Source organism: Temnothorax longispinosus, unplaced genomic scaffold, assembly GCF_030848805.1.
Source record: "Temnothorax longispinosus isolate EJ_2023e unplaced genomic scaffold, Tlon_JGU_v1 HiC_scaffold_67, whole genome shotgun sequence".
In the NCBI taxonomy this organism is placed as follows: Eukaryota; Metazoa; Arthropoda; class Insecta; order Hymenoptera; family Formicidae; genus Temnothorax; species Temnothorax longispinosus.
In genome coordinates, this window is record NW_027270528.1 from 8,702 (window position 1) to 36,324 (window position 27,623).

A 27,623-nucleotide genomic window follows, 5' to 3' on the forward strand; every position below is an offset into this window, starting at 1 on the left:
AGCATTCCGCGATGAATGCTTGTAATATTTTCATATTTACACTAACCTTATTGATGCTAGTACATTTCACTATTGCAGTTAAAATTTCGGCGGTGAAAAAGAGACTTTATATGTCCAATGGAGTATGTTTATTTTTTGCACTCTCCTACGGTTCAGGATCATCATCATCATCCGTTACTATAATATTTTCGGTAATTATGCAGTAATAGGGACCACCCTCCGATGACCTTGATCTTGACATATGTTGTCAAGGTCACCCTCCTGAGTGACCTTCAGAAGGTTTTAGCCGTCGCTCGTTTTTTATTAAAAAGTTATTAACAAAAAAAAGTTTGGCGACCTCACCGATTTTAATGACCTTGATATATGTTGTCAAGGTCATGACTCCGAGTGACCTTCAGAAGGTTTTAGCCATCGCTCGCTATTCGTTAAAAAGTTATTAACAAAAAAGTTTGGAAAATATAGTATATATAAGTGCATATATAGGTTAGTTGACGCGCTTTAAACACTTAAATACTTTTAAAGCGCGTCAACTAACCTATGTGGCATCTCGCATATTAACTTTCCACGCATGAAAAGTTCACGCATACACTTTCCACGCGAACCGAGGTTCACGCACACCCCCCCCTGCTTTCGGGGGAGGTGCGGTAGCCCCGAAATAGTTCACGCATACACTTTTCACGCGAACTGAGGTTCACGCACACCCCCCCTGCTTTCGGGCCGGCCGGCCCGAAAGCAGGGGGGGTGTGCGTGAACCTCAGTTCGCGTGAAAAGTGTATGCGTGAACTATTTCGGGGCTACCGTATGCGTGAACTATTTCGGGGCTACCGCACCTCCCCCGAAAGCAGGGGGGGGTGTGCGTGAACCTCGGTTTGCGTGAAAAGTGTATGCGTGAACTATTTCGACATATATATTAGTTATTTATGCCTTCCAATACTCAAAATAGCTGCTATATTTTCGAAACTTTTTTTGTTAATAACTTTTTAACGAATAACAAGCGACGGCTAAAACCTTCCGAAGGTCACTCAGGAGGGTGACCTTGACAACATATGTCAAGGTCAAGGTCATCGGAGGGTGGTCCCTATTACTGCATAATTACCATATTTTTTCTTCAGCTCTTTCTTCGTTGTCCGTGTATCAGGTCTATCGGATGCATGCGCGCGGGTCTCTCCTTCTTCACGTTCGGCTGATTGCTCACGAAAAAATAAATATAGTTAATGACCCAGGCCTTCCAGGTATTGGGCCAGATCTTGATATTATCTAAACATTTTTGAAATTTGTTTTTGCAATCGCAATGCGACATAGTGTATTCTCTGAATATTTTGTATATACCTTCTACACGCTTTAGTATGAGGCATTGTCCCGACGGTATCTAGGAGTGACAGTGATCGTGTTTCCTACAGCACATATCCATTTCTAAAAAAAAAGCCGGAAATCTTCATCCAATTAAAGAAAATCATTTCGATGTTATTGGCAACCTTGGTATTGAGATTATATATTGTCACCAGATATTGTTCGCCAACTGGCCGACGTAAAACACATCCACAACTTGGGTTTGTAAGTACTTGTTCTGTTCTTTCAAACTGTTTATATCGTCTTCAATTTTTGTTTTGTCATTTTGTCAATTTCTGTCAATTTTTCAATCTTCTGTTCTTTAACAAACTGTTTAACAAACTTTTTATAATCTTATCGTCTTCGATTTTCTGTTCTGTCAAACTCTTTATAATCTTATCGTCTTCAATCTTCTGTTTTGTCATTTTGACAATTTCTGTCATTTTTGTAAAATCTCCTGTTCAAGAGGCTTCTTACAAAGTACACCCGCCTTCCACATCCTGGCTGGCTGAGAGGCCCGGGTGTACTGCTAGGTTAGGAGGTTTTTCGTGTGCGGTGCGGAGGGGTAATACTTACAGTTTAGAATATAAAAATTTCTGTCTTCAGGTGGATTTTTGAGAACCCGCGGTTCCTCGTGGTTATGAGTTTGACACTTTATCACTAGGCCACATCTCCAATTATATTCTTAGTGTTGCAGTATTTAGTTTTCACAGAAATAATTTATTGATTTCAAGTATTTCATATCCTTATCTAAAGAATCAGTAAATATTCAAATCAAGCTTATGTGGCTTTTCTTAGATAAAGTTTACAAAATATACTTGAAATTAATGAATTATTTCTGTCAAAATTAGATACTGCAGTACTAAAAATATAATCAGAGATGTAACCTAGTGGTAAAGTATCAGACTCATAACCACGAGAAACCGGGTTCTCAAATTCACCCAATGACATGCAGGAATTTCAATATTCTAAACTGTACCCCTCCGGACCACGCACGAAAATCTCCTAACCTAGAAGAATGTCGTTCTACAGCCAAGTATTTCATATTCTTACCTAAAAAATCAGTAAATATTCAAATCAAGCTTATGTTGCTTTTTTTAGATAAAGTTTCGGAATATACTTGAAAGAAGAATAAATTCTTCTTTTAAGCACATGATGATAAGCTTTTTTAATACTTATGATAAATATATCTTAAAACTAATATTAAGAAAATATTCTTTGTTAAAGAAAACTGTTACTTAAACCAAATAAAATAAAATGAGTAATTGCTTTTCTTGGCTGTAGAACAATATTTTTTTGTGTGCACTTGAAAAGGAAATAAAAGTATCGCGAGCTTTCTCTTCTCGACGATCCTTTGATTTTATTCACGAAACAACAATACTTTACGCAAATATTCACTTTTTGTATACAATCATACGTAGTAGGTACGTATCCGTCGAATTAGCGCACACAACGATTGTATGCTAAATGCGCACGTGTGCGTGAGCGCGCGTAAAAATATCGCAACAGTTTTGCGGAAAATTTCCACTCCGCGATTTCGCACACAGTGAGAAAAAACGAGAGTTATTGCGTTATTTCCCTTTGGACAGATAATTGTTTTAATAATTTAAACATTTGGTCAAATAATATCTAATTAAAATTAACTATTTATGCTTGTGGTAATCCGTGACGTCGACGTTTAATCAAAGAGATAGTGCCTCATGTCAAGTACACACGGAGCAAGATCGATCGCCGTGACTCTGTTATCCGCAACCGCGACGCGACGCGACGATTTGTGAGTGTTGAGGCAACGTATTTTTTTCCATGTTCAAATTCAATCAAAATGCAAGAATAAAGTTTTTAAAAGCATTAAAAAGAAAACAAATTTTTCCATTCATATTTCAATGTGACTAAATCTATTTTTTAAACAAAAAAAAGTTTTTTTTTATTGGTTAATATTTTTTATTAATGTCAATAAATTTATTTCTAAAATTAATAATTGATTTCTATTTACACTCAATGATTTGATACTACGTTTACGCGTGCATTACTTTTGTATAGAACTTACGATAATGCCTTCGCGTAAACGGGATTTTATAGTAACTTCCTTTGGGCGAATGTGGAAAAAAGTGCTCAGAAAATTGTCGCTGGTGTTTGTCCATCTCGTCGATCGTCGCGTTTGGTTTCGAGAAAACATTGTACACGCGAGATAATATGGCTTGCTCGCGGGCGTTCGACACGCATCTAACCGGTGCAATATCATGAAGAATAATCGCTCAAAATTGAAGCGACATAAAGATGATGCTTTACGGCTTTGCGGGTCGCCCCGGGACCGCCGGAAAATCGCCAGGATAATTATAGGGCAACTGTGTGCACGGCACACTTCTGGGATGGTGTACTCGCCATGGACTCCTCGCCCTCAAATGGTGCTCGCTAGATCACTGGTAGAGCTACCACGAATAAGTACGAATACTACGTTCGATCCTAGTAAGCCTAGCAATATTTTCAACGTAGTCGAAGGCAATCATTGTAGAGCGACGTTATTTGGATCAACAAATCATACTCATTGGAAATAGAAGAAGAAAAAGAAGAAGAATCATCGTGAAGCGACTAGAGAAAATTTGAGAAGACTGCTTATTTAACAGGCGAAACGGCATTGGTTGCAGAATCAATCTGTGATTCTCGTTCTGTATTTGCAACATTGATGATTGAAAAAATCTATACTTTGACGCACCATTCACATCTCATATCGCTCGCCCCATCGCGAAAGTTTGATACAAAAAAAAATTTCACACTACACTTGAAAATCTTTAAATCAAAATTTTTACGTTTGGCATTACATTGCACGTGTTGTAACATGTTTGTGGTATGCTGCGGTGTGTTGTGTCTAATGCTATTGTTTTTTGGCGAAAAAATTCTTACCGACGCAGTTGTTGCTACTACTAGCAGCCGTGCTACTGCATTCTACAACCATGTCGTCCGTCACTTTACGTTTGAGGGTGAAAAGTGGTGCGTGAACACGAAAAATTTTTATACAAGCCTCACGGGCTTGTCTGGTGCACGGCATTATTTTGTTTGGTTAAAATGCGTACATGTTACTCACACACACGATCTTTTTGACGCCGGCAGGCACTCGATTCGAATCTTTCGTGTACGTGGTCTCGCACTTCATAATAGTAGGAGAGCCGGCTGCACAAAACCCTCCCTCATCGAACATCCAGCTGAATTTTATTCGAATAGATTGCTTTTTTAGTGGTTAACCTTGTGCCGGGTTTTATATGTCCTGAAACTTGACCGAAGTGTTAAAAAAAGGGCCACTTCCGGTATGATTTTTTGAGATGAAACCCCCTTAAAGAACATCCGGCTGAAATTTGTGCCAATCGATTCAGGATGTCAAGCATTTTGATAAAAAATATGCTGCCACCCCCCACCTTGACAGGAACCATGGCAGCAACCCTTAAACGTGACATATTTTCGTACCGTACCTCCCTCACAGAACATATAATTTTTTTTTTTTTGAAATGTAGCTCGAACATTACTAAACATAAAAAAACAATGCTGCCATCGCTGGCCTTGACCAAAAATTTTTGTGCCACCCGTAAGTCGCGCGACTTTTGGCTGCCAGTTTGTAACGGGTCAATACTTCTCTCACAGAACATACGGGTAATCTCTTGCCATGTATTTAAATAGAAAATAAGACAATTTTTGACGAGAACAATTTTAAGAACCGACTATGAATACCGTTCATACTAGCGCGAAAATTCCCATCGAATATTTGTGGAAAAAATAGTTTGTGATAAACAAGCTGCGCGTACATACATTGGTAGAGGTATGGAATGAAACAATGTAAGTTTATATAACATTCACGTATTTTTATTTCTCTATTCTTTATTCTTATTTTTTTGTATTTAAAATCTTAAAAGTAAGATATAAAACATAAATATAAATCACGAAAATTTTTTTAATCGCTATTGCTGTTGGAACTATCGACAGTATAGTCCTTGTCGTCACTATCATTATGCTCTATGACTAATTATGCTCTTATGCTCTATGCTCTATGAAGATTCAACTCTTAATGGAGTTGGATCTTTGTGGAACCATAGTAGCGTAAGCTTATCGTTAACGACAATCCATCCACATTCTTCTGACTTGAATTTGACGCAGGTCTCGTTTGTAGCATCTAGTCACATCGCATTAATCTAAATAGTGCGGAGAATTTTTTGTTTTAATGTTTTCCAACATGATGAAAATGACAATTGATTCGAAACCTTTAACTTTTGTCAGAAAGTTAGAAGAATGTGGATGGATTGTCGTTAACGATAAACTTACGCCACTGTGGTTCCACGGAGATCCAACTCCATTAAGAGTTGAAGATATACTAGTTATAGAGCACAATGATAGTGACGACGAGGACTATACTGTCGATAGTTCCGACAGCGATAGTGATTAAAAAAAATTCTCGTGATTTATATTTATGGAAATATTAATCGACTCTACTGGCCCTGGCTGAGGTAATATTTTTTGCCCTAAATTTAATTATTTAAATGATATATAAGTATCAAAGATTACATGCCGATAATCGAACCAAATCGTGGTCGTATTGTCTTGGCGATTATAATGGCCAGTAGAGTCGATTAATATTTCCATGTTGTTTATCATTTAACTGGTGAAGTAAAAGTAATTTATTCCATTTATATTTATGTTTTATATCCTACTTTTAAGATTTGAAATACAAAAAAATAAGAATAAGAATAAAGAAATAAAATACGTGAATGTTATATGAACTTAGCTTGTTTCATTCCATACCTCCATCAATGTACGCGCAGCTTGTTTATCATAAACTATTTTTTCCACAAAATATTCAATGGGAATTTTCGCGCTAGTATGGACGGTATTTATAGTCGGTTTTTAAAATCGTTCACGTCAAGATTGTCTTATTTTCTATTTAAATACATGGCAAGAGATTACCCGTATGTTCTGTGAGGGAAGTATTGACCCGTTACAAATTGGCAGCCAAAAGTCGCGCGACTTACGGGTGGCACAAAATTTTTGATCAAGGCCAGCGATGGCAGCATTGTTTTTTTATGTTCAGGAATGTTCGAGCTACATTTCCAAAAAAAAAATTGGATATTCTGTGAGGGAGGTACGGTACGAAAATATGTCACGTTTAAGGGTTGCTGCCATGGTTCCTGTCAAGGTGAGGGGTGGCAGCATATTTTTTTATCAAAGTGCTTGACATCCTGAATCGATTGGCACAAGTTTCAGCCGGATGTTTTTTAAGGTGATTTTATCTCAAAAAAATCATAATGGAAGTGGCCCTTTTTTTAACACTTCGGTCAAGTTTCAGGGCATATAAAACCCGGCACAGGGTTAACCACTAGAAAAGCTATCTATTTGAATAGAATTCAGCCGGATGTTCGATGAGGGAGGATTTTGTGCAGCCGGCTCTTGGACTATAATATACGTCCGATATCATACGACATATTCGCAATAATATTTTCGCACGTATTACAGAATGAAATAAGCGTTTTAAAAGTAACACAACACAACGTGTTTGCAGGACAGTTACGATTAATTTGTACCGTTAAACTTGTTGCCATTGCATACTAAAAACTCACTTGACAAAATCCATCTGAATCGACGTGAAGTGATCGGGTTAAAAAAAAAGATGAGGAAAAATTCATATAATAGCACAGAAATAAAACACAACGATTAGTATAAAGTTTTTTTTTTAAATGGATTTGGATTTTATTCAATTATTGTTATAAGAGTGGTGGTTATACAAGATTGTTACACGGCACAAAATGTTCTTCGACATCTACTCGAGATGAGAGGAGACATATGTTTATCATAAATTATTGTCACCGAATGCAACGTTGTTCATTGTATCGGAATCAAAGTTTTGTCTGCGTATGTTTCTGCAAAGAACATACGAGATTAAGAGAAGACACAATCATGACACGATTATTCGATGCCACATTTTCATTATTTGGTAAACATACCACAGTGCTTGGTCCATCCGATGTACGTTTTGCCGAAATCTCGAAGCAAAACTTGAGTGAATCGAGAGAAAATCTTACGAAATATTTCGATTACAAGCAAATTTTGTGTATAGAGCACAATAAAATTAGCATACCAAAACGATATTATAATTGACCATTTTTTTTTCTTTTTCTTTACCATGTAGTTAATAAAAATTCAAAGAAATAAAAAAAGAAAGAAATGGTCAGATTTTCAATCTTAAATTTTGTTTAATGTCTGTCTCGTTTTAAAAAGCATACTCGCAGTACGCTCGGCATTCAATTTAGATGCGAACCGTACCAGATCCATATCGACACCTCTCATTTCTGCGATTTTTACCTCTTTGGCGTCCTGCAACATATTACGCAGCATCTGCCACGTAGTATTTGGAGGTAGTTGTAATGAGAAATGTATTTACGTATTAAGCCGTTAAAAAAATGGAAAATATAATAATAGAAGCAAAAGTACATACGTTGTCTATAAGTATAGTATCTGACATTAACCTTGATTTCGAAATGATTCACCGCCACCGCCACCAAAACACGATCGCCGTCTCCTCTAAAACCACCGTCGTGCGGTTTACCGCCACTAAACTGGCGCCGCCAAACGAACAATATATAGACAAACAATTCGCCTGGCAGTAATAACGACGCCACCAAAGCGTTATTACCGCCAGGTGAACTGTTCGTCTATACATTGGGAATATTTCTAGTAATATCCAATAATTTGATAATATACTAGTAGATGCTGCTAGAAATATTCTCAATCATCAACTCCGAGTCTCATGTCGATTCCTTTTAAACCTAATTTACAAAATTTAATAATAAGAAATTTTATTTATAAAAACGGTAAGCATATCGCTCGATTGCATTATCGCAAACTGATGAATATGTCAGATTCTACAGAGATAATGGACTTACTGTACCTCGAGTAATTTAAATGGTACAATAGGTTCATTAGCTCTGTAGAGTCTAACGGTCATGTCTGTGTTGTATAATTGTTGATCGTGGAACAACAAGATGGCCTGTACCGATTCTAGCGGGTGAGCATACTCCACGACACGGGAATCTCTTGATTTACCATCGTCATCTTTCCACACGGCAACAAGCAACACTTCCCCGGCCACTTGAAGACTTTAAGTAGCTTTTCTCGTCAACTTTATCATTCAGCTGAATAAACAGACATATATATATTTTCTCAATGAGATAAGTATATAAGTACATGCTTTAAAAATATTACTTGCGTTATATTAATGTTTGTGATAAAGACCCTTCTGACCAAAAATCATTGATACCTACAGACTCCAAAACGTGCGTAAGAAAAACTAGGTGTTTTCAATATATTATCATCTCCGCTGCCGCTGCCACTGTCGCCATCGCCACCATTGGTACCGTCGTCACCGACTCCTGCGCCGGTAGGCACAGACATATTTTGCCTTCCGTCTTTTTTGCGGCTTCGGAGCATTTCTCAATCTGTCGCCTCGATTTCTATCGGTGTTACGACCTGTCGGACGGCAAGGGACTGTCCGGAAATAGGTTTAGATTTTCTCTGATGTTGCTGCTGCATGTGGAAGTGGATTTTGAACGGCTGTCTCTGCGACGGATGGATTTTTTACGTATTGAAATCGGGCGTAATTTCCCCGCAGAGGACCATATCGCGTAATCCAAAAATTAATAAATAATCGTTATATCGTGATCGTGGCTGATGTTAAGGGCTGTCAAGTGTCACAAAAACCATACTAAGGGACGTGGGAAGCGGTTAATATGAAACCATGGCATGAGAAATCAAAGACAGAAGATTTATCGGAAAGCGACTGAAAAATATAGATTGTAATGATAATGTAAGACGGTCGGGACGGCCTATTGTCCAGTATGGCCGAAATGTAGTAAGAAAAGAGACAGACGCAGAGTCTTCTTGTTCGGACGAGAACGCGGTAACAGATGATGTGTTTTTTGGTGAGATTGCCTAGCGACGGAGTACGTTTGACGATCGTCGATGAAGGATTCTCGCATCTCTCCCGTTTTTGTCAGATTAAAAATAACTGTTGAGCAAGCCACATTGACTCCTTTTATTTACGATTAAGATCTTTTTTTTCCTCCGCGCCCTACACTAGAATATAATATGAGTGCAGAAAATTTAAATTTTTAACTAGACGTTTATCTAAACATTCGATAAAAATTTACCTCCTTTAATGTTTATTTCATTGCTGTCATTTGAAATTCTATAATACCTATTCAGTCGTGTCGCATAAAAGAGTCACGGTCCATCTCGCTTTGCGTGTACTTGACGCGAGACACTACCGTGTCTCTTGATGATACATATTTAACCGAGCGTTACGCGGGAATCCGATTCTGAACCGAGCATTTCCACGTTTGGGACAAACCAGATGAAGATACGGCAAGACAACGCACGTCACGTATAACAGTAACGTGCAGAATATAGTGAAATATATAACTCTTCCGATTATAATGATTTTAGCATTAGAAATTCTGATAATGAAAATGACGATACGAAAGATTTTGGAACATTTAGGAGTTTGTATGGTGGATTATGGTTTGATGTCGGTAATAAGAGAGGAGAATAAAACAACTGATACAGTATCTGATAATTTGAATATGTAAAGTAAAGAACATAGAGCGATGTAAAAGATAATCAGGCTCGCATAATCCAGAGAAATGAGACACCTGGCGAACAATATTTTTTAAAACATGACCGTATAGAAAAAGAAATTTTTCTGCCTGAGGATAATATTTCTCTGTTTGAAGATAATATTTCTCAGCGATTTGACGATATGACCGCTTTTATAAAAATGATGAGAGACAAGACAACCCCAACCAAATTGTCACCGTAAGGTTTAAACCAACGATAAAATGAAGATATTGTATGATAGTGTTGAATCTGAAGATACCTTGAAATGAACCGGGAGGTAGACAGAAATGGCAAAGTATGCAAAACAAAGACCCAATCGAAAATACAGGACGGAACGTCCGATCCGACAGATCTACGGAGAACAAAGAAATGTCTGGACGCAATAACAACAATTCTTTTGACCAAACAAATAATAATGAGCAAGCATTTCGGATGGTACTGTACCATTAGTCGCAAGTGGACACTGGAAAATAAGCCGCAACGTTCCCGCGAAAGTCGTCGTCAAAGTCTTCCCATTGCTGCGTTCCCATATACGCGTCGCGCGTCGCGTCACGACGCCGCGTCATGAGTTATCCAATCAAAACGTTTTATTTTATGACGTCATTTCCGACGCAAGATCTTGTCGGAAATAACGTCATAAAATGAAACGTTTTGATTGGATAACTCATGACGCGGCGTCGTGACGCGACGCGCGACGCGTATAGTGGGAACGCAGCATATGGATATAAATAATCGCATCAAGATATACAACTTGGTTGAAGTCAATGTCCGAGGAGTTGCCTAAAAAGTTAATAGATGAATCATATAATGATTCCACAGTAACAATTTTTCGTCCATAGAAACAGATTCTCTTGCTTCTTCTAACATTAATGACATAAAGCAGCGTCAGTTGAATCAGTCCTTGGAAATTGATTCACGTGTTTCAAATGTTGATGACACGAAACAGCATCAGTTAAATTGGTCTGATTCTCGTCCTGTATCTTGTAACATTGACGATTCAAAATATCACGTGCATGCAGCGAATCAGACGGCGTTGGACGTTCCGAAACTAATGCAACAGATGTTAAAGATTGTGAAAAAATATACAGAATAATAACACCGAATTGGATTCTGACGATCTGACTTTTAGTCGAGAAAGTATTAATGACGATAAAAAGTGACGAAAGTAAGAGAGATAATGAATCGATTAAATCGGATTTCGTATCCGAAACGTGCAAATCGATGAATGATGACGTGAACGTGACCAAAATAGCATTTGCTTCGATCGTCAATGACTGCGATGTAGAATTTGATGAGAGCGTATGGGATGTTTGTGCAGGATCTATTGAAGACTCAATTTCCTTTTACATCGCGCACATAACATAAGCAACGCAATTAACTGATTTCTAGAACAATAAATTTGAAAATTTACGCCACGAGAGCGAATATCATATGCGCATAAATCATACGATCAGCTTTCTTATTAATTTTTTTTTTTTTACTTAAAAAATGTTAAGAATATTTAAGTTCAGCGCGTTTATGTTGGCGAGTGTACAGACACATAATTCCTTATGTCATATTCTATGTGACTGTACAATAAAACGAGTCTAGCGTGACTCGGGTAACTTCAGCAGCTTTCGTGCCCCGAAGCGACTTCGAGTGGCAACCATGCGAGGCGGCTCTTCTCCTCTCTAGTCTCAAGTCTCATGTCGAAAGAAGAGCACGCGCCGTACAGTTTATTATATTATAATAAAGAGAACACGTTATAATAAACTCGAAACGACTCAATTCCTCAGCCTGTTCACACAATTCTGTCTCAACAAAAAATGCGTGTGAAATATTATATTATAATATAATTATAATCACACAAATATATAAATCAGAATATATATGTATATGTGATCATTTATATGGGGTGCAAGAAGTAGTGAAGTGTATCATAACCTCTCCTATCTAACTGTCAACCTCACTCTCTGTCCAAGATAGACTTGGTGCACCCTGTTTTTTACAAAACAAGGCTCTGACGACCGAGTATGAGCGGTATAACTCTAACATCGAGGATGAAGGAAATGGCATCTCTCAATGTCATTGAAAGTAACGGGAACCTACGATGACTACAGAAGAAATTCATTCCCCAGGACAATCACGTGTTCTCAAAACTTTATTATGGCAGAAAAACCTAAAAGAATGGCCTCCAGTCCCGGGCAGGTGTTAAATCATCAGGAGATGCAAAGAATCTCCCGGCTTGACATAGTAAAGCTATAAGGAACAAGATAGGAACCTGGAATGTATGTATTCTATACGCTGCAGGCAAACTTGCTAATGCAGTTAAAGAAATGAAAAGATTACAAGTTGACATAATGGGAATCAGCGAAACAAGATGGGCAAACAGCGGCTCGTGCCATTATAACGGGACAACATTTTACTACTCGGGCACCGATGAAACCGACGTAAACCATCGTCACGGAGTGGGATTTTTAATAAAAGATTCGCTCAAAAAATATGTAAAAAATATTGTGCCTACTCTGAAAGAATAATAATGCTTCAACTAGCCGGAGCACCAGTAAATGTAACCTAATCCAAGTTTATGCCTCCACCGCAGATAAGAGGATAGCGAGGCTACTCAGTTTTACGAACAACTGCGAGAGGTAATAAAGACAGTCAAGAAGAATGAAATTAATATAGTACTCGGCGATTTCAATGCCAAGGTTGGACGTGGAGTGGTCGACGGAGTAGTGGGAAATTTTGGTCTTGGAGACAGAAATGAACGAGGGGACATGCTTGTTCAATTCTGCTCGGAAGAGGACTTCGTCATTAAAAATACATACTATGATCTCCCGTCGTGAAAATTATACACATGGAAATCGCCACAGGACAACAAATAACAAATAATCCGCAACCAAATTGACTACATGTTAATAAACAAAAGACATCAAAACTGTATCAAGCGAGTGGCTGCGTATCCTGGAGCCGACATAGGGTCGGACCATAACCCTCTGATAGGAACAATCAGATTCAGAGGAAAACTGATTGCAAACAGAAACAGGAACAAGACATATGATATTTCCTCCCTTTACGACACACAAAAACATGAAAAGTTGAAGGACGAACTTGATAAGCGCATTAAATGCGATAACAATAACAATGTAGGAGAAGATATAGAAGAACAATGGCAGAACATTAAAAGCAATATTCACACGGCCGCCGAAGAGGTGTTGGGACACAGAAGGAAAGAAGCCAAAAGGAGTGGATGACGCCCGAAATTCTCAACATGATGGAAGAGAGAAAGCATGCTAAGGAAGATACACAAAAATACAATCGGATACACCGGAATATTCGTCATAAGATTAGAGAAGCAAAAAACTCATGGTTGGCGAATCAATGTAGAGAAGCTGAAGAACTACATGCGAAACATATGACTTCCATTTCCACAAGAAATTAAAAGAGATTATCAATACCTTTAAGAGAGCAAACAGTACAAAAATTACAAAGGACAACAAGATTTTAATAGACCCTCAAGATATCAGCAGAGTGTGGGAGGAGTATATACAAGATCTGTTTGATGACATATGATCGGTGGCTCCAGGTGAGATATCTAATGACGCATCTGGTCCACCAATACTAGAGTCAGAGGTGGTCTATGCGCTCTTAACACTTAGAAACAGGAAATCACCAGGAGAGGATAACATACACGCGGAAGTGCTTAAATTAGTAAACATAAAAAAACTTTGTCAACTATTCAATGTAATTTACGACACAGGCAACATTCCCGATGATTGGCTAACCAGTACCTTTGTTGCTATACCAAAGAAACCCAACGCGAAAAAATGCGAGGAATATCGACTTATTAGCCTTATGAGCCATGCACTTAAAGCATTCCTAAAGATAATTCACAAGAGGATATATGGTAAATGTGAAGAGATCTCAGGCGACACACAGTTCGGTTTCAAGAATGGTTTAGGCACAAGGAAAGCTCTATATTGTATGCAACTATTTGTACAAAAATGCTATGATCACGAAAAGATGTATTTATATGCTTCATTGATTATCAAAAGGCATTTGATAACGTACGACATGACCAATTACTATCGATCCTGCAGGAAATAGGCATTGACGAGAAGGAAATCCGACTAATCCACAGACTATACTGGAACCAAACAGCTAAAACTTAAATTGAGCAACGGGTCGCAAACAAACAGTATAAGAATCGCCAAAGGGGTCCGTCAAGAATGCATACTCTCACCGCTTCTATTTAACATATATGTGGAGAGAATATTTCGGCTCGCACTCGAAGAACAAGCAGCAGGAATAAAAGTAAATGGCATCCCTATTAACAATCTCAGATACGCAGACGACACGGCAATATTAGCTGAAAACATTCAGGATTTACAAACAATTTTGAACGCCATCAACAAGGTAGGAAAGGAATATGGACTCAACATCAATATAAGCAAGATAAAACTGATGATAGTCAGCCGACAGTCCCATGAAATGACAATCTCTATATAGACGGTCAACCGATTGAAAGAATAAACAAATTCAAATATCTAAGTATCACACTTAACGACAAGTGGGACAGCGATGGAGAAGTTAAATTAAGAGTGGCAATATGGCCAGAAGTACTTTTACTAGATTTAATAAGTACCTCCTGAGACAGGAAGTGTCCTTGGCCCTCAGACTACGAGTAATCAGATGCTACATATGGCCAATACTGCTATACGGAGTGGAAACCTGGTCACTCAAGGTTAAATCTCTCAACAGAATAGAAGCCTTTGAAATGTGGACGCTAAGAAGGCTCTTAAGAAGCTGGACAGAACACACATCCAATGAAAAGGTATTGCATCGGGCCAACACCCACCGGCAATTACTAGATCTAGTCAAACAAAGGAAGACATCATACCTAGGACACATATTACAGGGACCCAAATATGACCTCCTCAAAACCATTCTCACCGGAAAGATCGAGGGGAGAAGAGGCCCGGGCCGCAAGCAGCATTTAATGACTTCGCAACATTAGGAACTGGTGCAACATTTCAGATGTTGCCACTTTATTTAGACGTGCAGAAGAAGGCACACTACGCATTACGCAGTGAACATGTGAACGCTACACGCTACGTTAAACATATGGCATTACAAGAAGAAGAAGATCATTTATAACGGGATTGAAATGTTACCAATAATATAACACGTATCAATACTACTCTCTGAAGCCGTGAAATCAATTATTTAAGCCTCACAATTTAAAATGAGATTATTAATTTGCTTGGTACCGCAGTTAGGGAAAATATTGTTTTAGAAATTAAAAAAGCTCCATTTCTGACGATTATTTTGGATACAACACAAGACCTGTCAAAAATTGACCAACTTTCTGTAGTTTTTCGATACATCTCGATAACAGAAAATGATGATTGTGTACCTAAAGAAATAAAAATCTGCGAGTCCTTTTTGGGGTTTATATCAGTAGCCGATTGTAGTGCAGAAGGGCTTAAAACTGAAATTTTAAATACCATAAAAGAATATGGAATTGATTTGTCCAAATGTAGAGGCAGGGTTACGATGGAGCAAATGTTATGTCGGGTGTATATGGAGGATTACAAGTCCTTAGAAAAGAGCATGCGCCAAATGCCGATTATGTTCATTGTGCGGCACACGCATTAAATTTAATTTTAAATAATGCTGCGAAACGTGTTCGGGAAATGTCAATTTTTTTCGATAATTTGGAAAAAATATATACTTTTTTTTGGCAATAGTATAAAACGCTGGTCAATGTTGAGTAACGATTTATCTGAAAAATATAAAATTACCCTTAAAAAGTATGCCCTACTAGATGGTTTTCAAGAAACGACTCTTTATTGGCTATAAGGAAAAATTATTCATTATAATGAAAACTTTGTACCAACTAAATTTAATTTCCACTAAAAAAGACGAACGTGACGAATGTAAAATATAATTAACATTTTAGAGAGCTAGAGAGAGATTTTATAGTGCTTGTCGCCTTTTTTTCTTCACTATTTGAAATCATTAACCCTGTTTCTAAGGCCCTACAACATGAAAATAATGACTTACAGAAAGCTAGTATTTTACTAAGTAATCTTTTTGAATAGACTGAACGAAATAAGAAATCAAAATCATTCCATGGTTTGCTAAACGAGTCCACAGATCTAACAAAAAAATGGGGGGTAACAACTGTTTTCAAAAATAAAAGACGGAAGATAACGAAGCGTTTTTTTTTGATGAGTTATCAGAAGATGAAGAATTTCAGATCCGGAATCGTACTTCAAAGTTAATGTGTACTATTGCTGTTTGAATATATTAATTTCTCAAACTAAACAAAGATTTCAGAGCCTCTGTGACCTGAGTAAAATCTTTACCCTCCATTTGGGCTTCGCCGCAGTCGGGAAGAAGGGCCCCCCGACAAATTTTGATACAAGGCCCGTCTAGGGCAAGCTACGCCACTGGAGGAGAGAGTTCTTATTTCTGCCGCGACGGTACGGCGCTACCGTCAACACAGAGTTCTCGGCTCAGGGACCAGGAGCTTTAAATATTATTAAAGTATTAATAATTATATAATTTTTTAAACGACATTGAACTACAGTTAATATTCGATTTATGACGACTAGTCTTCACTCTCGTTTTCCTATCGGATCTTTCTCACAATTAAGATAAGTGTTGTCAATTTCCACCAAGATGCAGTAAATATCGAAATATTCGCACTTTTAAACGTTTACGATTTCAGAAACCTTTTTGTTATGGGCGACTAACCCGTATGTGAAATTTTTTCTCCATAAAGGATTAAGTTGTCGAGTGTTTTTATTTATACAGCCTAGAAATGTGTATTATATCTCGCGGTGCACGTTGAAGGCAGCGAAAAATAGTTTAATAATTTGAAAAACGATTACGAAATGACGGAAAAAAAAATTTTCTCCTATAGCTAATCATGGTTTGCTGTAATAACATTTGCTGCTGTAACTAACAAATTTGCTGTTGTTACTAATGTTTTGATGTGGTAGCAAACTATGCATATCTGTCACAAACATTTTATTTAGCAACATATTACGGTGTCTAGCGGTATGTCTATACCGCTTTTGGACGTCTGTCATGGTCTATACCGTGCGGCATGACAGACGACTATGTCTATACCGAAAATTGAATTCGACCTTAGGATCAGATTGCTAAGGATCTAACTGAGCTATATGCTTTCATCGGGTGTGTGAAATTAACACCTTTATTTTAAAATTCGATAGTTCTGATTAAAATTCCAGCTTCTTTTCGAAGAGTATATGGAGTATTCTTATGTATTTAAAAAGAATTTCGGCGATTAACACTATAAAAAAAGCAATTAAAAAATGGAGTGCCAACTTTATACCCAAACTTTAAGACCGAATAGTTTTGAATAGCTCGTCTGTAGCATTTTGGCGAGTACTAAAATTACTGATAAAAAAAAACACCGGTTTGCGTTTATTCCACCGATCTTCCTTCGGCCATCCACCGGCCTCCGTTTATTTCACTGGCCATCCACCAGCCATCCACCGACCTGCGTTTAATCCACCAATTTCAAAAAAAAGCAAAAAGGAGGGGTGTCAATAAGGCCGTTTTTTGGACCACGTCAGAATCGCTCCAAACTGTGGTATTTTCTTCCTACCGATGTAGCTCACAACCTCCTAGAACCGTTTGCTGTCCGAGCAATTAGAGGCTGAGAACGGGCAACTTGAAATTTCAAAAATCAATGGATTTTTCACATGGTGGTAGTGCCGGTCTCATTTCAGCATGTCATTGTTGGTAGGGAAGGAGGAAGGGAGGGTGGGGGAGGGAAAGAGGGAGAGCGGGAGACAGAGGGGGGAGGAAAGGAAGGGAGGGGGGAGGTAGAGGAGAAGAGATGGAGGCAAAAATCGCTCCAAACTGTGGTATTTTCTTCCTACCCCATGTAGCTCACAAACTCCTAGAACCGTTTGCTGTCCGAGCAATTAGAGGTTGAGAACGGGCAACTTGAAATCTCAAAAATCAATGGAGTTTTTCATATGGTGGTAGTGCCGGTCTCATTTCAGCATGTAATTGTTGGAGAGAAGGAGGGAGGGAAGGTGGGAGATAGAGGGGGTGAGAGGGAGGGTGGGAGTAGAGGGGGAGGGAAGTAGAGGGGGAGAGAGACAGAGGAAGATGGGAGGGAGAAAAAAAAAAGGAAGAGGGAGGCAGAGGGTGGCAGAGGAGGGAGGGAGAGGAAGGCAGAGGGGGGCAAAGGAAAGGAAGGGAGGGAGGGAGAAGGAGAGAGGGAAAGAGAGAAATAGAGAGAGAGAGAGAGAGAGAGAGAATGACGGGAACCAGACGGGAGGGAGCAGTTCTGCCTTCCTCTCCCTCCCTCTGCTACTCTTTGCCTCCCTCTCTCTCCTTCCCTCCTTTTCTCTATCTCTCTTTTCCTCTCTCTCTCTCTCTCTCCCTCCCTCTCTCCCTCCCTCCCTCCCTCCCCCTTTTTCTCCCTCCCTCCCCCACTCTCTTTTTCTTCCCTCCCTCCCCCACCCTCCTTTTCTCTCCCTCCCTCCCAACAATAACATGCTGAAATGAGACCGGCACTACCACCATATGAAACTCCATTGATTTTTGCGATTTCAAGTTGCCCGTTCTCAGCCTCTAATTGCTCGGACAGCAAACGGTTCTAGGAGGTTGTGAGCTACATCGGTAGGAAGAAAATACCACATTTGGAGCGATTTTTGCCTCCCTCTTTTCTCCTCTACCTCCCCCTCCCTCCTTTCCTCCCCCCTCTATCTCCCGCTCTCCCTCTTTTTCCCTCCCCCACCCTCCCTTCCTCCTTCCCTACCACAATGACATGCTGAAATGAGACCAGCACTTTCCACCATGTGAAAAATTCCATTGATTTTGGAGATTTCAAGTTGTCCGTTCTCAGCCTCTAATTGCTCGGACAGCAAACGGTTCTAGGAGGTTGTGAGCTACATCGGTAGGAAGAAAATACCACAGTTTGGATCGCGATTTTTGCCTCCCTCTTTTCTCCTCTACCTCCCCCCTCCCTCCTTTCCTCCCCCCCTCTATCTCTCGCTCTCCCTCTTTCCCTCCCCCACCCTCCCTTCCTCCTTCCCTACCAACAATGACATGCTGAAATGAGACCAGCACGACCACCATGTGAAAAATTCCATTGATTTTTGAGATTTCAAGTTGCCCGTTCTCAGGCTCTAATTGCTCGGACAGCAAACGGTTCTAGGAGGTTGTGAGCTACATCGGTAGGAAGAAAATACCACAGTTTGGAACGATTCTGCGTGGTCCAAAAAACGGCCTTATTGACACCCCTCCTTTAAAGTCTGATTTCAAGCCAAAATAATTACAAGTACCTCATATCATTCCTTTCAAAAGTTCTCGAGTTCCTGACAAAAATTGCAAAATCTTATTTAACCTTATTTTAAAAAATCATTATCATCAAAGTTATTCTTTCAAAAACGCTTAGAGTTCTACCCAAACTCTCATCAGAACGCCTGGAACTTTCAAAAAAATTTATACATGGACTTAGTCGAATTTTACGCGCGTTGCATCTTCGAAGTCAATATTTTTGTAACTAGTAACTGGATCGCTTTCGACCATATAATAATTTCTTTTAAAACTCTTATAAATCTATCCAAAACTCCCATTAGAACGCCTGCAACTCTTCCACTAATTAGGGGCGATCCAGCCACTAGTTAAGTAATTAAGAAAATATTCGAAGATACAACGGATGAAATTCGTCTAAGTCCGCATAAAATTTTTTATAACTTATATCAGTTGCAAAATAAACATCTGCTGAACGCAATTTTAACAAATAATTTTATCCGTGAAAGTATTTTACAGTAAAAATAAAAATAATTACAGTATAAATAATTACTTTTATTTTTTATTATAATAACATTGACTTTATAATAAAGAAATATAACTAAAAAAACAACAGGTTATGTCTGAATCGACCTTAAATCGGATATATATTCACGGAGAAAGTTTGTTGTACGAAAATATATTAATATAAATCACGCAGCATCGATATGCAACGCGTATTAAAGATGCAACGATAGATTATCGTAAACAATATCAATAAGTAAAATGCATAATTTAATACATTAAGTACAGATGGTCACGGCGTATGGTTTTTTTTTCTTTGTTTTGTTTCTTTTGTTTATTTCTTTTTGTTTGTTTTTTTTTGTTTGTTCCTTTTTGTTTGTTCTTTTTTGTTTGTTTTTTTTTTTTTTTTTTTTGTTTGTTTTTTCGATTTTTTTTTGTTTTTTTTTTTATCTTTCTTAATCAATACACAAAGCATATTGAAAAAGTCTATAATTCACAAAGGCTATACTACCTTTTGTAAATTGTGGCAGAAAAAAGCGCGAAGAAAATAGCAGGTTCGTGTTAAAATCGAAAATTATGCTGGTGCAAGCACTCTGACTCCCTTGATACAATACAACAGTGCCCGCACTGTTAAGCCTTTGATTCTCTGTACGACCTCTTTATGCCTAGGATCGAGTTAGTTACGTTGGTCTGGTGATGCGAGATATAATCTCTCCCAGTCAAGTCATGCGCCCACCTCCCAGTGGTTTCGCTGGAACGTTGCAATGGAGCTGTTCTGATTCAATACGGCTCGGTCGCAAAATCTTATGTCAACTGGCTGGTGCGCTCTGCAGTAATCAAATGGTATCAATGGCGATCTTACGTTGGCACAAGCACTCTGACTCTTCTGATACAATACAACAGTGCCCGTACTGTTGGGCCCATGATTCTCTGCACGACTCTCTTTAGGTCTAGGATCAGAGTCAGTTACGCTGGTCTGGTGATGCGATGTATAGCTTATCCCAATCCAGTCATGCCCCCACCTCCCAGTGGTCTCGCTAGAACGTTGCAATGGGGCTGTTCCGATTCAGTACGGCTCGGTCGCAAAATCTGATGTCAGCTGGCTGGTGCGCTCTGCAGTAACCAAATGGCATCAATGGCGATCTTACGCTGGTGCAAGCACTCTGACTCCTCTGATTACAATACAACAGTGCCCGCACTGTTAAGCCCATGATTCTCTGCACGATCCTCTTTAGGCCTAAGATCAGAGTCAGTTACGCTGGTCTGGTGATGCGATGTATAGCCTCTCCCAGTTAAGTCATGCGCCTACCTCCCATGGTCTCACTGGAATGTTGCAATGGGGCTGTTCCGATTTAGTACGGCTCGGTCGCAAAATCTGATGTCAGCTGGCTGGTGCGCTCTGCAGTAACTAAATGGCATCAATGGCGATTTGAGCGCACCTCTAAAAACCTGTAGTTGATACGGGCTCAAGTACCGCTGTCCATGATGAATTGTGCGGCCAAGAAAAAGCACGGTTATCTGAGGAGTTCTCGGCTGCCAATCCGTTTGCTCCCCAACAGGCAGTAAATATGAAAAAGTCAAAGAATGAATCTTCACGTCCGAGTTTTCGGATGGTCCGAACAGTGCGCGCACGATGCGAGATGGTGACTCGGTCAGTGCGGAGACACCCAATGAGTGCGTAGCTGGCCCTCGAGACTAGACGCCAGTTATCGGGTATAGAAACAATTACGCCTCTTGACACATAAATAGCTCCTGTGACCCCAGTAGCCTTCTTCTTTTCTTCTTTGTAAATTTTATAGCACCTAATTCCCCTCGGCATCACTTAACAACCAAGAACAAGTCGAAAATAATAAGTACAGACTCAAAAGATTCGATCCAATCTCGGCGCTAATTGCATCAGTAATCTTCAAAAATTATTCAGAACAAAACGCGTCCGAATACGTCCACGTCTCGACGAGACTTGTCCCCAGTAGCCGTGTCAAATTAAAATGAAAATAATAGTAGTAAGCTCGTGAATGGATATTCATCTGTGTCAAACGCAGGGTACAAGTATTGCGTTTTAAGCAAGCCTGGTGCCGGGGATCGATTCGCATCGGTGGCGGGAATCTCGTCCGCTTCTCCCACGTTGCAAGGCTAGCCAACTTCAACTCCCCGGCTAAATTAAAAATAATTACTTGCTTTAATGGGCTTGGTAACTCGGTCTCTTTTTCTCTTACAATACGCATATTCGCGCTTAATATTGTTGTTTTCAACCTCACTGGTTTTTTCCGAAATCATTGAAGCTTCTATTTAAAGCAGTAATCACAACAAAAAAAATCGTATTTTTTTGTTCTACTGTCAGACGAGGCGGATGATCCTTCTCGTGATGAAGTAAGATTTCATGCTGCACAAAGAGAAATAAAACATTCATTTAAGTATTTTTACCCTTTGTATTTTTATCTTTCTGCCACGATTCACAAAAGTAATATGGCGTAACAATAATGTTCACATTATAATTTTAATGCCATAATCACACTAATCTAATCTACTGAACCAATTAAATAAATATTAACTTATTACGCGTTGTTAATCTATTTGTCATAACTTTCTCTTTTCCTTCATGTGTAAAATATATTCTTATAATAGTTACTGTTGGTAACATACAACAATTCTTTTGATATAACATACTGTTCTTCTTTTATTTGCGAAAATATGTACACGAAAGAACGGTTTTGCTGAAATATCTAAAAATTTAGCATCTAATAATTTAAAGTATCTAATAATTTTGTTGCATCATCAAATAATTAAGTATAGTAGGTCGCTGAAATATGATAATGTTGTAAAAAAATTTGACATTTTAGCAATCAGTTCAAGTTTTCTACATAATTATTTTGATAATCGAACAAAATTATTCTCAGATCTGTATCCAGTAATTTTTAGATATACTTCAGCAAAATCATTCTTTCCGTGTACTGTATATATACTGTATATATATATGTATATATCTATATACATATATAATGTGTATAATTCACACGCGCAGCACATATATATGAAGAGAAGTCGCCATGTCCGAAGCGGGTATGATGTTTAAGAAAAATATATATATATATATATATATACATATATACACACACATGATTTTTTTAAATAAAAATATAAATTATATTTCTTCTTCCTTGCTATATGCAGCAACGCAGTGCTGTTTGTTAACCCTAGGTATACACAGTCTCCAAGACTCCAGCCCAATTTTCTTTTTTCACATTTCTGGACTTTTGTCCCATATATTCTTTTCTTTTTACTTGTATATCTCTGAACTCTTTAATTTTATCAACTTTTGTACATTATTCCTTGATCGATTCTCGATCAATTAACAAAATAAATTAATTAATAATAAACTAAAATCCATTTTTGTTGAAGTTACGATAACAACTGTTGATAGAATCTCCGAGACTGCACATTGTATAATAGACAAGATAAACTGTGTATACCTAGGGTACGGTATAAGTAGATACAGTAAGTCCACTCCGTGTCGGCGCCTTTGATCTAAAGTGAAGTAGTCCGACATGATGTTGAGTGTGGAAATCGTATGTCAGTCCTTCTCCATCGCTCGCGGAGAAGGACAGACATACGATCTTTCTCCTTCTCCATCTTATTGACTGCCATATTGTTGAGTGTGCAAACCATTTCATGGGTTTTGGCCTGAGTGAACATGCTATATCTACTTATACTGTGCCTAGAATTAAATATAATAATATGCAATTTATTTACAAGTACAAAGTAACGTCAGCCACGCAGAAATTATAGATAATAATAATACGGGTACAAAATTTGATTTTGTGAAGCGCAAATGAAAGCTAGAGCCTTATTCACGCATCAGAATTTCTCACTCACGCATCATAAAAATGTATGCCCTTAATCTATACACTATTCTTCTGTACACCCTTTACAAATATAGAAAGAAGATATCGAAAGATAAAAATGTGTTAATCATTACAATGTTTTTACGTGAAAATACATGTACACGGGAAATTTCGAGATTTTTAGTTTTTTTTCTCTCTGCGGTAACACAAGCTCACATTTTCACGTCAAACCGTGTACATGATATCGTGTTAAAATTTACAGTAAATGACCGTTTCAAGCCAAACAAATTCGACCGAACTTCAACCAATGACATAATGTGCGCTTTTAAATGGAGAGATAAAAGCTATAGTGATGTAAATTAATAATTTAAAAAATTTGACACACCCCTATGGCTTTCACTCCTCCAAATAAAAAAATATATAATTATACTCAATGTATAGAAAATAGAAAATAATAGGCGTTTAACTTGTGTACGTAAGTGAATTTCGCGTATCATTAATGTGTACTGTAAGTGTACTTGGCGCCTATTTTGCATATAATAAAAAATATTTCATTAATTATTTCGGTTCGTGCGGAGAAAATTATTTTGTTTTTAAATCTAATTATTTTCTAAATAAAAAGATAACGGCTAATGCGAGTCAAGCGCGGGACGTGGTGCGCAATAAAAATAAATAATTTAAAACATATTAGTTTAACGAACGAGGTTTGCCCCAAGGTTTGCAGAGATCTTCTTAATAAACGCTGAAGATGGCTCGATGTAGAGCCGAAACGTTTGTTAACTAACATTGTTTTAATTATTTATTTTTATTGCGCATCACGTCCCGCGCTTGACTCGCATTAGTCGTTTCCTTTTGTTTTGACCCTTCACGAGTCTAATCTTTTAATAATTTCTAAATATTGAGCAAGACATAATATATTAACTTCTTAATGGCTAGTAAGAAGATATTCGATTTCAAGGATGCAACTCGTGAAATTCGACTAAATCCGCTTTTTTTCCCCTTTTTTTTCCTCTCAAGTTTCAGGTGTTCTGATAAAAATTGTAAGTAGAACTCTAAGAGTTCTGAAATAATTTCTACGATCAAAAGCATTCGGTCACTAGTTAAAAAGATATTCGACTTTAAAAGTCTGCCGTGAATGTCATTTGCGTAACTTTTGATGATTTTTTTAAAACAATTCTAAGATTTTGCAATTTTTTACTTATCAGGAACTCTATAACTTTTCGAAAGGAATCAAATGAGCTATAACTTATCTTGCGTCTTCCATCCCAGTCTTCCGAATTGTTTAAACACATTGCAAAAAATCTTTTTAATGTATGAAGAATTAAAATTGTTTTACGTTGATCGAAATAACCTTGAAGAGTTTTCAGTTTATTTACGTCCTGATGTTTTTTTTTCTATCGAAATTCCGACTAGATTTTAAAATAAATATAATCTCTATTTTAATAATCGCTACCTTGATCAAGTCCCACCAAGGCCTATTGGGTTTCCTTATTCAGGCCACACATTAATTGAGCTACTCAAAACTGATATCGCCCTACTGGGACCTAGCCTGGCAATAATGTGGAAATCCTCATTAGGGAACCCACGTTTAAACCCTTAAAGGCTCCGAAGCTTATTAAAGGTTGCGTTAACAATTTTCTACACGGGATATAGTTAATTTTTTTTAACTAAATTTAGTTAAATTTAATGGATTATAAAATTAATTTAGTTACGTTAAAAATTGCACGAACAAACGTGTACTTAAGACAGTTTTAAATATAAGAACCGACTATGAATACCGCTAATCTCTTATTAAATAATTTTATTTTTTAAAGAATCAGGTTCGAGTCAGTTCGAGTCCATCTTGATTATGGTCTGAATTTTGCAAGAGAATAGGAGGGCTCTCGTGAAGAAAGTTCCCTTTGGTTAAAGGATTAAACTTACTGAAATATCATTTTCAATACATAAGCACCTTTACTTTTGCTAACGTTGGAACAGATGAACTATTTAGAATTATTCAGTTTTGAAGTTGGGTGTGAAGTTAGTACTCCATTTTTCAATCGCCTTTTTCACAGTGTTAATCGCCGGAACTCTTTTTATAAACACAAAAACACTTCTATATACTCTTCAAAAAGAAACTGAAAATCAGAACCATCGAATTTTAAAGTAGAAGTGGTAACTTTACATGCCCGCGTTTATCAGTTTTGATATTCTTACTTTGATCCATATATGTATATTGCAAGAATTTGTGTATGATAGATACAGAATGGTTATCAATATGAAGTATAGCTTGAAATACCGGAATTTTGACATAAATTATTGATATGTAGCGTTTCCATATATTTAAAAAAACTGACGTTTATTGTAAGACGCGGACGTATCGAAAGCTTAAATTAAAACTTTCTAGTTTTTTTAAATAAAAATAGTACCAAAATAAATTCAAATCAACAAGATAGCTGAGATAACAGAGAAAACTATGCTGCTATTCTCTTTTAAAGTATATATTGCCATCTGTAGAAGGCATTTCACGATCGCTCTATCAACGTACACTCTTCAAAGATTTTGAAACTTTGTCAAGACTCTATCATGTTCTAGGAACTTAGAAAGTGTGTAAAGAATGCCGGTATTTTTCGCACAATCGCTAAACAATCTCCAATACAATTGAGATTATGTACGCAAAAGTTTTAAGAAATATATAATATATGAACAAATTACCCTTCTTTAAAAGAAATTATATCGACGTACGAGCATATTTTAAATCAAATATTACTTATCTAAAGTTACGTATCTAATCATATATAAATTATTCTAATTAACGGTAAAACGTGTAAAATTTGGATGAAAATTATACTTTGTCGATGTCAGCAGTTTCTTGCGTGTAATACGTTAGCGATCCTGCAAAAGCATCATAACGCATTTTCCTCCTCTGTTGTTCCATAAATTTCTACATTTAGAATTCTAGGTGGTTGATTTATGAGTCCTTCTACAACGGTGGAGTACATCCGAGAGAGTTTCTCGGGTCCGAAATTATGCAATAATTATGCGTTGATTAAAGAAGATCCGCGCTGTTAAAGCTTTCTCGACCATCGTAGTCGCGTTGCAACACGAATGCTAACGAAGACGTTACTCAGAAATAAGAAATAGTAATTTTAGAGAAATGCACGCGTGCGTATCTTTACGCATTTTGCTTCGTTTAATTACAAAGGAATTATGAAGCGGGTACTTAAAATGTGAAAGCGAAACAAATGAATTACGTTCAAAATTTATTGTGTATGTATATTATACATTTTATATATATATATATATATATATATATATATATATATATATATATGTATGTCGAAATGTATCACGGTATTTTTTTTCCCGTACAGTCTCGACGCGGCAAAACTCAATTCATTCTCGCACACTTTAAGCATCCACGCATATAGTATGTGGTAAACAACCGTGGATTCGCTTCAAAGAAGCATACACGAACGGTCATGTACTAGGTAACATAGTCTTTAAAAACAGAGTCCCGAAGCATTTACAACGTATTATGGACGGCGAAACTGCGTATATGCAAGCGTTAGTTCGAGTACCTGCCGACGTCAAAATGATCCTATATGTGTAACGAGTATGGACGCCGTTTTGCCGGACAAAATACTGCCGTGCATGAAAGAAGCGTGGAGGGAGGGGGATAGGTGCAAAATAGTCTCAAAGGAGAGACGGGGAAAAGAGAGGCGAGCCGCGTGGATGACGTACGCAAAAGCCGGCAGATTCTATGCTTCAGGAACGACATCTTCCGCATGCTCAACGTCTATTGACCAGTGAAGCTGTTTGCAGACCGGAATTCAACAAGTGAAGAGACTCAACGACAAAGCGAGACCGGTGCGCGGTAAGCGACAGACGAAACTCGTATGTTTGATCAACAAAAAACCTCGTCATTTTCGCACACCGTGTAAAATACCGTTGCAGGACGGCGAAAATATTGTACGTACGAAAAAGATGCACGAGCACGATGGAAACCGTGCTGCAACGACAAAAGCAAGAGAG

At 37.8% G+C, this 27,623-nt stretch overlaps 1 protein-coding gene across 1 annotated transcript; it reads left to right on the forward strand.

Annotated features, from left to right (window-relative positions):
- Positions 1-13,207: 13,207 nt before the first annotated feature.
- Positions 13,208-15,098, forward strand: LOC139824913 (uncharacterized). Its single transcript, XM_071797466.1, has 4 exons — positions 13,208-13,340; positions 13,718-13,864; positions 14,099-14,427; positions 14,876-15,098. Exons 1-4 carry the CDS (start codon positions 13,208-13,210, stop codon positions 14,972-14,974), a joined length of 708 nt encoding a protein of 235 aa, XP_071653567.1. The 3' UTR covers positions 14,975-15,098.
- The last annotated feature ends 12,525 nt before the right edge of the window (positions 15,099-27,623 follow it).